Consider the following 10,013-nt stretch of genomic DNA (forward strand, 5'->3'; position numbering starts at 1 on the left):
AAATACTGTCCCTTAAGTCACATGAAAGTCTTGATAACTTCCACGGCACCGTAAACTTAAACTAGTGTCCCTTTTTAGTAACACAGCCTAGCATGAGTGGCAGTGTTTCAGGCCAATCCACCTTATGCACATGCCCCATCAGAATCTAGGCCTGCTATACCTTGACCACCTCTATCAGATTTTCCAGAATATCCTTTTCCTGTAAAGTAAATACGATATTATGACCCAAAGAGTTGTCGCAGTGAGGTTTTGAGTCAGATGCTCTGCGTGGGATTGACTGTCTTGCATCTTCCACTTAAAAGGGAAGTAGTTTTCAAACACTTCGTGTCCAATGTAGACCAGAATTGAGTTCATTCCTGAAAGTAAGGACAGGTCATACCGTCGGAAAGAGCAGGTATGAGCTTGCTTCAGACTAAGCAGGCAGAAGCTTGCCAGGCTTATGGAACAGAGCGGCACCAAGAGGACAACAGCTAATCACAGCAGCTGTTACTTGCCCCAAAGATGCTACACACGTGTGGTTTCAAATACAGTCTGAGGGGTTCTCTTCCCCCAAAATGTTTACTGAAAACAAATACAGACAACCTATATGCTAAATTGAGAATACAACCAAATCACTATCCTGCAATTTTATTGACAAGGAGAATAATCACAGTTATTGTCTTCAGGGTGGCCGAGTGCCAACCTATTTGGTCCGATCTGCTGCCTTTACAAACAAATGCTGACTGCCCTTCAAAGCTCTGGTATTTCTGGTAGGAGATACGATACCATGCTGTCACCCTACCCGTCTTCCTGTCCAGACACCAGACAGCAAAGTTGCTGAAAGGTTCCCTCTGCTGTGGGTTTGCATTCTGTACTCAAAGGTTTGTCAAGAGCCCAGTGTGGTTAAAACCGCAGTGGGATGCTTTGTGAGACAGGCTTATCTAAAAACACAGAGGCAGAACCTACACAGCTGCCCAGGGGATTTCATCTTCCACATCTTCAGAAGTGGTTACCCAAGTCTCAGCAGTCCTTTCCAAAACCAACTACGAACCAGCTGTGGTATTTTGCTTGGTACTAGGCAGCTGTTCCCTGGGACCTTAACACCAAACTGAGAACGGTCACTGGGCAATAGAAGCTTCCAGTCCCTCTCTCTTAAATACCTGGTCTCCAGTGTCCCAGTTCTACGCAAAAATTCAGCTCAAGTTAATCATTCTGGTGTCCTTCAGGTTACCTCATTCTCAAATCTCAACTCTTAAAAGACAAGGGAAGCACAGAAAACATAAAAGGATAGTATCAGTGCAGAAAGAATTGGAAGGAATACATTTCCTGCCATGATTTTACTGACCTGGGTAGAAAAATGGAGCACCCGACCACAGTCTTTTGACATCCACAAGGTAATATATCAGCAGTAAGAGGATGAAGGCAAAGCAGCTCATGGTTGTCACATATGATATTGACCTACACACGTTTTCAGTAGAAAGATTATTTACAAAACTATGTGATACAGACAGATCTGAATATAAGACAGGTAAAACATTCTCCACGATAAAATAGTACTTTAATGAAATCATACTAAAAGTTCTCTCTCTCTGCTTACCATAAGTTCTTGTTGATGGGAATAAACCCTTCTTCTTTAGAACACTTTGTCAAGATAGCAGAAATAATTCCCTGAAATAGAAAGTTGCTAAAGTTTATATAACCACTGCAACATGTTTCTAGAAATACAAAGTTTGCATTGAAGAAAAATACATGTCTATTAAAGAGCTGCAGAGCTGTCTGACTTACCATTACTATGCTCCATATGACGAACCGACTCATGATTTGTTTGTGCTGGTCTTTGTAGAACAAGATAATTTTTCCTGCCTAATATAAAAAGAATACAAAAAATGAATTAACGCCCATAAATGTAGCTACATTTCAAGAGCCAGATACGTTTGCCACCGTGTGCTAACACAGACATACAGGGTTTGTATCGACTAAGGGGCTGAAAGGCTCAGAATGGGAACTCTTTGCAAAGAATTGACACCGATGGGGAAAATACATAAATGCAACCCACTCGGCAATAGAGGTGCACCTTTTGTCCCTTCTTTGCTACATTAACACTGAGGAAGGGGACAAGCAGCTTCAGTAGGTTAACACAACGTGACTCAAGCTCCACCTCCCTCAGGAAGGATTGCCCAGGGAGGTGGTTGAGTCCCCATCCCTGGATGTGTTTAAGAATAGGGTGGATGATCTACTTAGCGATATGGTTTAATGGGGATTAGGGATGGTTGGACTCGATGATCTCTAAGGTCTTTTCCAACCTAGAAATCTATGAATCTATGAATCTATGAACCATGCCATGTCGACTCCCCAGCAGCCCCAGCAGCGCCATGTCAACTCCCCAGCAGCCCCAGCAGCGTCTCCGCAGTGCCGTGTCACTGCCTGGCCTGCTTGGAGCACACGCTCCTCTTCACGCACCGCTGTGAAACGCGTCTTGATGGCTCATTCCGCACTGCCACCCTTCTGTTCCAAGCTCTGCCCCGCAGAGATTCCAACTCAATTTTTACCCAGCGCTACCTGCAGTAACATTGCTTTCCCAGCACAAGAATTTCACTTTGTTTAACAGCTGCTGCAAAGACAAAAGCCAGCAATGACTAGAACCGCATCAAAAAGCATCATGATGCCCTATTTTAAACACGGTGCTGAGCTGTGAGCTTTGGATGTTGGTAACACCAACGTGACCCCTGCCTCCCTCGTGTCTGGGAAGGTAAGCACACCCATAGCACCTATGCAAGATGGCTGACATTGCACGTCAAGCAGAAAATTAGCAACGGGGAACACGTACAGCTGCGACCTTTAGAATTGTGTGTTTAAAATGAAGCTGGGAAGTCTATGCATTTCTTGGCCCTATTTTCCAACATGCAGAGCCTCAGCTCAAGCTCAACCTTAAAACAAGCAAAGGAAGTTTCCGGGTGGATATTTTGCAAACTTCTGGTGTCTGTCTCTTAACAAAAACTGAGAAAAAGTCTTGGTTTATCTAATGCAAGCTACTGCCAGGTTAGATTCCACTTCTCTGACACTCACCTTAGGCTAAGTCAGACTGAAAGCACTGGTCTGGAAAAGGTTTTGTTAGAACCAGTCTCAGCCTTAAATAAAACCAAGTTGCCTCCGCACTTCCAGGACTCCTCCTAATCTTCCTGTTATAGCACACAGTCAGAAAGAAAAGAGGTACCTGCAGTCCCAGAAATGCCATGAAAATGGTATTTATGGTCCCCAGGATCCCTTCAGGATCATATGGCATCGTTGTTTGGTAAATCACCTTAGAGAGAAAACAGTTGTTACAGGGCACCTGAGCAATCGACCTCCTTTCTCTTCCACCCCTGCATGTATCATTCCTAAGCCCCTCCCGACACCTATGTTCAGTGCTCACCTGCAGCTTCATACCACAAACCAAAAGCTACTTACACTTGAAGAGGGATGCTGATATATATGGTTTTCTCCAAGAAGCAAACGATCAATGTAACCAGCTGCTCCTCCAGTGCAGTTGGGATACTTTCCAAAGTCTCCAATGCCCCCAGGACCAAGATAGCCCCTAGGACAGAAGCAAACAGGTTCTAGCACAAAGCATTAGTACGTTCCACCTGAAGAGTAGCTGGTCCACCAGCCCAGCACACTAAATGCCCGATGGTTTCCCTGGCCAGAGGCACTCAGCGAAACACAGGTCCTACATGACAGCTGGCTGGTGGCCACCCTGTTCTCATCATCGCGATGCCATGAGCAGATGGGTCATGAGGGGACAGGCAGTATCCGGAGCCTAAAGCAATGCTTCAGTTCAGCCCTGGCTACCCAGTCAGCTGCTCTACTTGTCCTGCAGACGTGTCCTTCTAAAGGGGCAAAGACAGAGACAGGGATGACATTGCAACGATCATATATCGCTCTACACAGACCTCAGGGAGATTTTCATCCTCTTCTTTAGATACAAAGGAACAATGATGTCACCTCAATAACACCTGGTACTTCAGTACCAAAGTAAAGTTTTTTCACATGAAGAATGCTTCCCTTAACCCCGCTGGCCTAAAAGCTCTCCTCTTCATACTCTCCCTATGGCTAATAAAATGAATTTTCTACTCAGTAGAAGAAAAATAATCTGATGCTCCACAGAAAGTATTCTGAGTGCACAATCTTACCTGGGACAACCTGGCACTGGTAACAAAAAGGTCAGGCAGAGCCAAATCATTTCTAGCATCAGAATGAAAATCCACTGTGGCCAGTAGGGGAGAATATCCTGCAGAGCAGGACATGGCGTCTCCTGCATGAGATGGAGGAGGGGGGGGTGGGTATTAGCTGGCAAGTAAAAACCATGCCCTTGGGGACATCCTGTACTTCCTGGCAGGCAGCTCCCCAGATACAAGAGGGAGCTGTTGTCATTACAAAACTGGGTTCTACCAATAGACCTTTCATCTTCACGAATGATTTCCAGGCACTCAGTTACGTGGGGGAGGGGGAGAAACAAACCAAAACAAAAGCCCACAATGTTTTTTAGCTTGGAAAATGTCAAAAGGAATTTTGATTCATGAGTAGAACAAAAGCCTTTTGGGAAAACAGACTCCAGAAAGGCCAAAAAGCAGTATTACTTTCCCCTGCTGTGAAAAAACACTGCCAAAATTAACCGGACAAAACACAGGCCACAGGAGTCAGCATAGAGATGCCTGTCCCTGGGGTCCCTTGGTGGTGAAAAGTCATCAAAAGTGCCTGAGAATGCCTATTTCTAAGCACCATCTGAATGGATCGGTGAAATCCTCAAACACAGCAAAGCTAGATGTGATAAAATGCAGACTGGGACACTGAAGGGTGCATGTTCCCTGAAATTTTTGCCAGGTCACACTGCACTATGCATCAGGTAAGATGCTACATGTGTTCTTGTCATGTCTCATGTGTTCTTTGTGCCCAACGAAGAGCAGAAGCTCCCAAACCTTACTTCAGTATCACTTGCGATCTCCCCGCATAACTCACCAAGGTCCCACTCTCAGCCCCAGCTCTTGTAAACATGAGTTCGAGAGCAGCAACCACCAGGTACGTGAAACCCAGCCTTTGGAGCACCCCAGGAATACGCAGGTTATCCCAGGACACTGGAAAACAAGCAAGCAATGTGGAAGAGGAGCAGACATGGGTTCTTTTGTAAATAGGAAAGCTACCCTTCTCCAGGGAGAGCTGAGACCCACTGCCCCTTCAGGTACAAGGGACACCTCCACTCTGCCACCCCACTTTCTGTACATCTTGACCCTGGGACAGGCACCACTAAGATGATTAACAGTGATGGGCAGAGGGGTCAGAAAGAACTGCGTCAGTGCAGAACTGAACAGCACTCTACTATCGAACTGCCCGCGTGCAACTGATCAGTACAGCAAGGCCCACACTGTTTTCTCAACAGCCCAGCCCAGGAGGCAGGAACAACAGTTGCAGAAATACAAGGAAGAGAGCAAGTTCCACTCACATGGTCCAAGGCAGTAATTGGGATTCACGACTATGATTCCCAGCAGGATTAGCAGAAAACTCCTCCAGAGGATTTTCCCGAGCACTTTCTCCTTGGAACTTCCCCACCTCAGCATAGAGCTCAGTGACAACGATACCGATGTCCCCATTATGAACACAAACCTGGAGAACAGAGCAGATGGGAAATGGAGCTGACAGATGGCTCATCACACATGTGCGTGACAGCAAACACTAGAGCTGACAGAGTAGCCTGCTTTGGCCCAACAGAAATGCATGCATTGAGTGAAACTGGACAACTTTTACTTCCTCTGATTGCTAGGAATTTCCAGACAATTAAGCTTGCACTAGGGGACCTTTCTACCTCTTTCCGTGGTCAGTTCAGGCAATAAAGTTCAGGGAAGTAACTGCATTCTGGTCTTTCTGCAGCAATACATATGCCACCAAAAAATTCCATTACCCAAAATTAAATCATCATCTTCAGAGCAGTAAAACACAAGCTGCAACTTTAAGATTCAAATTGAGAACTGACCAGCTCCCCTCCTGTAGATTAGGTTCACAGTCCAAGTCCAGCTCCCATCTCCAAGAGTAACCACAACCAGTGTGTAACTTAGAGAAGCTTGCTAGGGGCAGATGGGATAATTGCATCCCCGTAAGACTACTGTCTGGTTATAGTGAGATTAGCTTAATCCAAAATTCCGTTGGCTATGTGTATCCCTGGATACACATCAGTCCAGCTTTGAATATTGTCAGATCGACCGCCTTCAACATAGTAGTGTGGCAATGAGCTCCTCAGGGATACTGCACTTCCACCGGCACGGTAAGCCTGGGCCTCCCACCGACATTGTGTGTGGGGAGGACGGAGGACATAGGGCAGCCAGAAGCACTTAGCTCTTCTACTGCTTCATAAGGATGAGGCTGTTACCTGGAGGGGCAGACTCCTATCAACCATCCACCCCTCCAAATACATTTCCACATGGAGGTGAGGTGCACACAATGCTCTCCTTGCCATCCTTAACATAATCACTTGACACAAGAACTGTGCTTCAGGAAGACTTACCATGGAAACACCAGATCTGCCACTGTTAATCCTACAGAAAAATACGAAGGAACACATTATTTACCTTGAACTCTCCCTAAATTTTAAAAACATTGCTGTTGAGTTTCCAGAGGAATTGCAGGCCACTTGCAATTATCTGATGCCCCAAAATCTAAACCACATTATAAACAAAACTTACAAAGAGCTAATCATCTTGATTCACTGCTTTTACCATACTTCAAAAGTAGGGTCAGAACTGATTGCTGGGTCTTGGGAAAGATTTCGGGGATGGGATCCTTGCTATTCTCCACTAGGGCAGCATGATGCCCGAGCCCTTCCCCAACAGCTTGCCAATCAAGGCATTATGTTTGTACAGCATTGAGCACCGTCAGCTTGACTGTGGTCATTAAGCAAAACAGAAAAGTTAAAGATATGAACCTGTGTCCAAAAAGAAAAGGTTACGCACAGATTGCGCTCTGAAACGATCCCGTCACTAGGTGATAAGCAGGAGCACAAGCTGCTTTGCCCATTAACCTAACAGGCCTGATACCTTGCTGAAGCAAACTGGCGCAGGGTCCCAGCCTTCAGCTGAGCAGCAGCTTGCTGCAGAAGCTGCAAAGCTAACCGTATCTGGACACCGCTGCAGCTGAAAACCAGATTAACTGTCTCCATCGTACTTTACCGTTCCAACTCTCGTGCTTGAAGAACCAGTATTTTCCTCCTCCATAGTTAACAAACACCATAATTATAAGAGAGAGCCTAAAGAGACAAATACAAAAACACACACGAAGTATCACATGTCAATGAAGTACACAAATATGAACGCGCAGTTAAAGTTTACCCCCATTAAAACATTTCTAACTGCGAGATCTGGTTTATTTTATTTTAAAAGCAAGATTATGTACTACAACATCTCCAGCTTTGCCAATCAGGAAGCAGCGTTTCAAGGATTGGGGGTGGCAGCAAACCAAAGTAAGGAGCTATGCTCCTTCACATAGCATTTTCGCGCTGAACATATGTTGTTCTTTTCCACCCTCTGCCATAACTTTAATGTTTCCTCAAACTAGATCAACTGCAAAGTGTTTCAGAAAATCCAAGAATTAAAACCTTGATTATCTTCCAGGTAAAACAGACCCCTTTGAACTGTCCATCTGCTACATATTTCCATGCACTGTCAAACTGCCACTGGAAAAATCTCTTTCCCCTTGGAAGAGTTGCTTTTGAGCAAGATCTTATGCTTACCCTCGGAACGTGTCCAGGGAACGCAGCCGCTGCCGAGAGGCTCTGCTCCACAAACGTGGGTGGGATCACTGCTAACGGAGTCTGTTGTGTTCGGGGACCCAAGCTCCTTTGGGAATAAACCAGACACCAAAAGGCAAGTCAGCAACTGCATCAGCTGCCTAGGGAAGAGAGGTCAGCAAACTTCACATACTGTGTTTGTCTTTGTTCTCCCCATCTTCCTCCTTGTTTCCCCACTTGCTACTTCTAACCCCTTCAAGGCTCCACCATATTGCAATAATATTTGCAGATGCTCCACACTCCACCTTTAACCAGAGTGGAAACAACAATGCAGTGAAAAGAGACTTGTGTTTGAGACTCAGAAGAGCTGGGTCCAGTCCAAATCAGCCACAGACTTCCCGTCACTGTGAGCGCTGCTTCACAACAGAGCTGAGCAGATCCAGTTGCTGACTCAAACAGGATCCATCCGATCCCATCGGTACTTGTCTGATACCACAGAGAGACTGTTTAGAGAGCTAAACCAGCAGAAAATGAATCCTTTTAAATGCAGGAGTGGCTTCTTTCCAATTGACTTCCCTAAATCACTCTGATCAGCCCCAGCGACAGCAGAAAGAAGCAGACATCACTGTAACACAGCTATGGAGATGAACAACTACAAGAATTGCTGCAGAGTTCTGCTCCCAAGTCTTTTGATGCTAGACAGGTTTGGACCTCCTAGATGTGAAGCCCAGACTATGATCTATCTATTCTAGTACAAAACACGGCTCACACAGAAATGCCAGCCCTAGGGCTGCCAGAGAAATCCTGACTTAAGTGTAGATCCTGCTAAAATTCCTACTGTGCTGGAAGCAGACACAGAAGCTGACATTTCTTCCCTTCCCTTACATTATCCATGTCAGAAGCGGACAGTATTTTCACCAGCGCATTTGCTTCAAGGGAACTAAAGAGGACACAAAGCCGTATGTTCAAGACTTGCAAGAGCTCTACTGGGAATCCACCAAACTTGCGTGGAAACCCAGTCTAGCACTCTCCATTGACATAGAATCGCCTGTCTGGCATCAGTACCAGAGTTGCCAAGGGGAATATGCAAAAAGGGGAAGACGATTAGCAATAAACAAGTCCCCAGATGTCTGGATAGTGTGTGTTCCTCAGAGATGACAACACTACAGAATGCAAATTAAAGATATTGTGGTCACTCACAGAATTAATCAGATGATCAGTTTCTCTGGGGTTCAGTTTCTTGTAAACCCAATTTCTGACTGGATCAATTCTGAAAATGAGTAACAGTTAAAAACACAAAAGAAAACAAGAAATACTTTATGGCCAGTTTCATCTTAGTATCAACCATTTAGCAGCAGAAATCAGAAGTTGGGACAGTCTCCATTTCTGTTTCCCCAGCTCACATACGTAATACTGAGATTCACCAGTACCCGGGACCTCAGTTAACTCCAGCTACGTAATTACACTGCCACAAGGTCAGGTCCGGGGGCTTTATTCCAAGGTTGTTTACAGGTAGGGATGACTCAGGTCATTCAGTACACAGGATGGAAGGCTGCATATGCTGCACACGCTTAGGTCCCACTGACTTGTATTGCCAGTTCAGGGCTAGACCAGGAACAGGTCTCAGGAGGGTAAGGCAGGGTGTGTGCGAGCTTACAGCGGACGTCAGCTGGTCGGCAGTAACTGCTCCACACACAAGGTAACAGGGAAATCATACCACTCTGTATTTATTATCACACGGACAGCTATCACAGCTTCACTTGTACATGGCAGCCTGATAACAGAATCTGACCTAAAGCAGGGCTGCAGTGGGACTCTGGAGCACTATCACATTGTGACGTGTGGTTTCAAGCTGGCGGCCCCACTTGATGTGCGAGAAGGTGTTACAGTACTGTTCACTTACTTCATAAAAAGGCGCCCAACAATCAGGATAGCAAGGATCCCCATGTAAACCAGGAAAGCAAAGAGAATAGCTACGTGAAAGACAGAAGAACACAACTTTATAAATGATCTAACAAAACCATCCAGCAGCCTGGGCTTGGCCAAGCGTGACACAAACATGACAAAAAGCCCAACCCACCAATCATCACACCACCTTCTCCATGCAATACATATCCCCAGCCTGAGTCTCAGAGGAAAAAAATGAGCACAAAAAAACCCCAAAACAACCCAAAACAAGAGCAGACTGGTTTCAAAGTGCAGCTCAGTGACTGCACACCTCAGTATAAAAAAGGCAAAATAAAACCGTACTGCATCACAAGGCAACGGTGAGAAAAGAGTCAGA

At 45.5% G+C, this 10,013-nt stretch overlaps 1 protein-coding gene across 1 annotated transcript; it reads right to left on the reverse strand.

The window, feature by feature from the left end:
- Positions 1-127: 127 nt before the first annotated feature.
- On the reverse strand, positions 128-5,616 carry HGSNAT (heparan-alpha-glucosaminide N-acetyltransferase). Its single transcript, XM_086612101.1, has 9 exons — positions 5,456-5,616; positions 4,975-5,090; positions 4,149-4,270; positions 3,427-3,553; positions 3,194-3,280; positions 1,765-1,842; positions 1,577-1,647; positions 1,325-1,437; positions 128-356 (listed from the first exon to the last, which is right to left on the reverse strand). The coding sequence occupies exons 1-9, from the start codon at positions 5,601-5,603 to the stop codon at positions 175-177; spliced, it is 1,044 nt and encodes a 347-aa protein (XP_086468227.1). The 5' UTR covers positions 5,604-5,616; the 3' UTR covers positions 128-174.
- Positions 5,617-10,013: the final 4,397 nt, after the last annotated feature.

This window comes from Tauraco erythrolophus, chromosome 5, assembly GCF_009769465.1.
Source record: "Tauraco erythrolophus isolate bTauEry1 chromosome 5, bTauEry1.pri, whole genome shotgun sequence".
Classification (NCBI taxonomy): domain Eukaryota; kingdom Metazoa; phylum Chordata; class Aves; order Musophagiformes; family Musophagidae; genus Tauraco; species Tauraco erythrolophus.

Excerpts from the sequence above, each read along its gene's own strand:
- HGSNAT (XM_086612101.1), bottom strand. The coding sequence starts at position 5,603 with ATGGGGACATCGGTATCGTTGTCACTGAGCTCTATGCTGAGGTGGGGA. Across the intron at positions 1,438-1,576 it reads CCCATCAACAAGAACTTATG|GTCAATATCATATGTGACAA; the intron begins GTAAGCAGAGAG and ends AAACGTGTGTAG. Across the intron at positions 357-1,324 it reads TGCTCCATTTTTCTACCCAG|GAATGAACTCAATTCTGGTC; the intron begins GTCAGTAAAATC and ends CCTTACTTTCAG.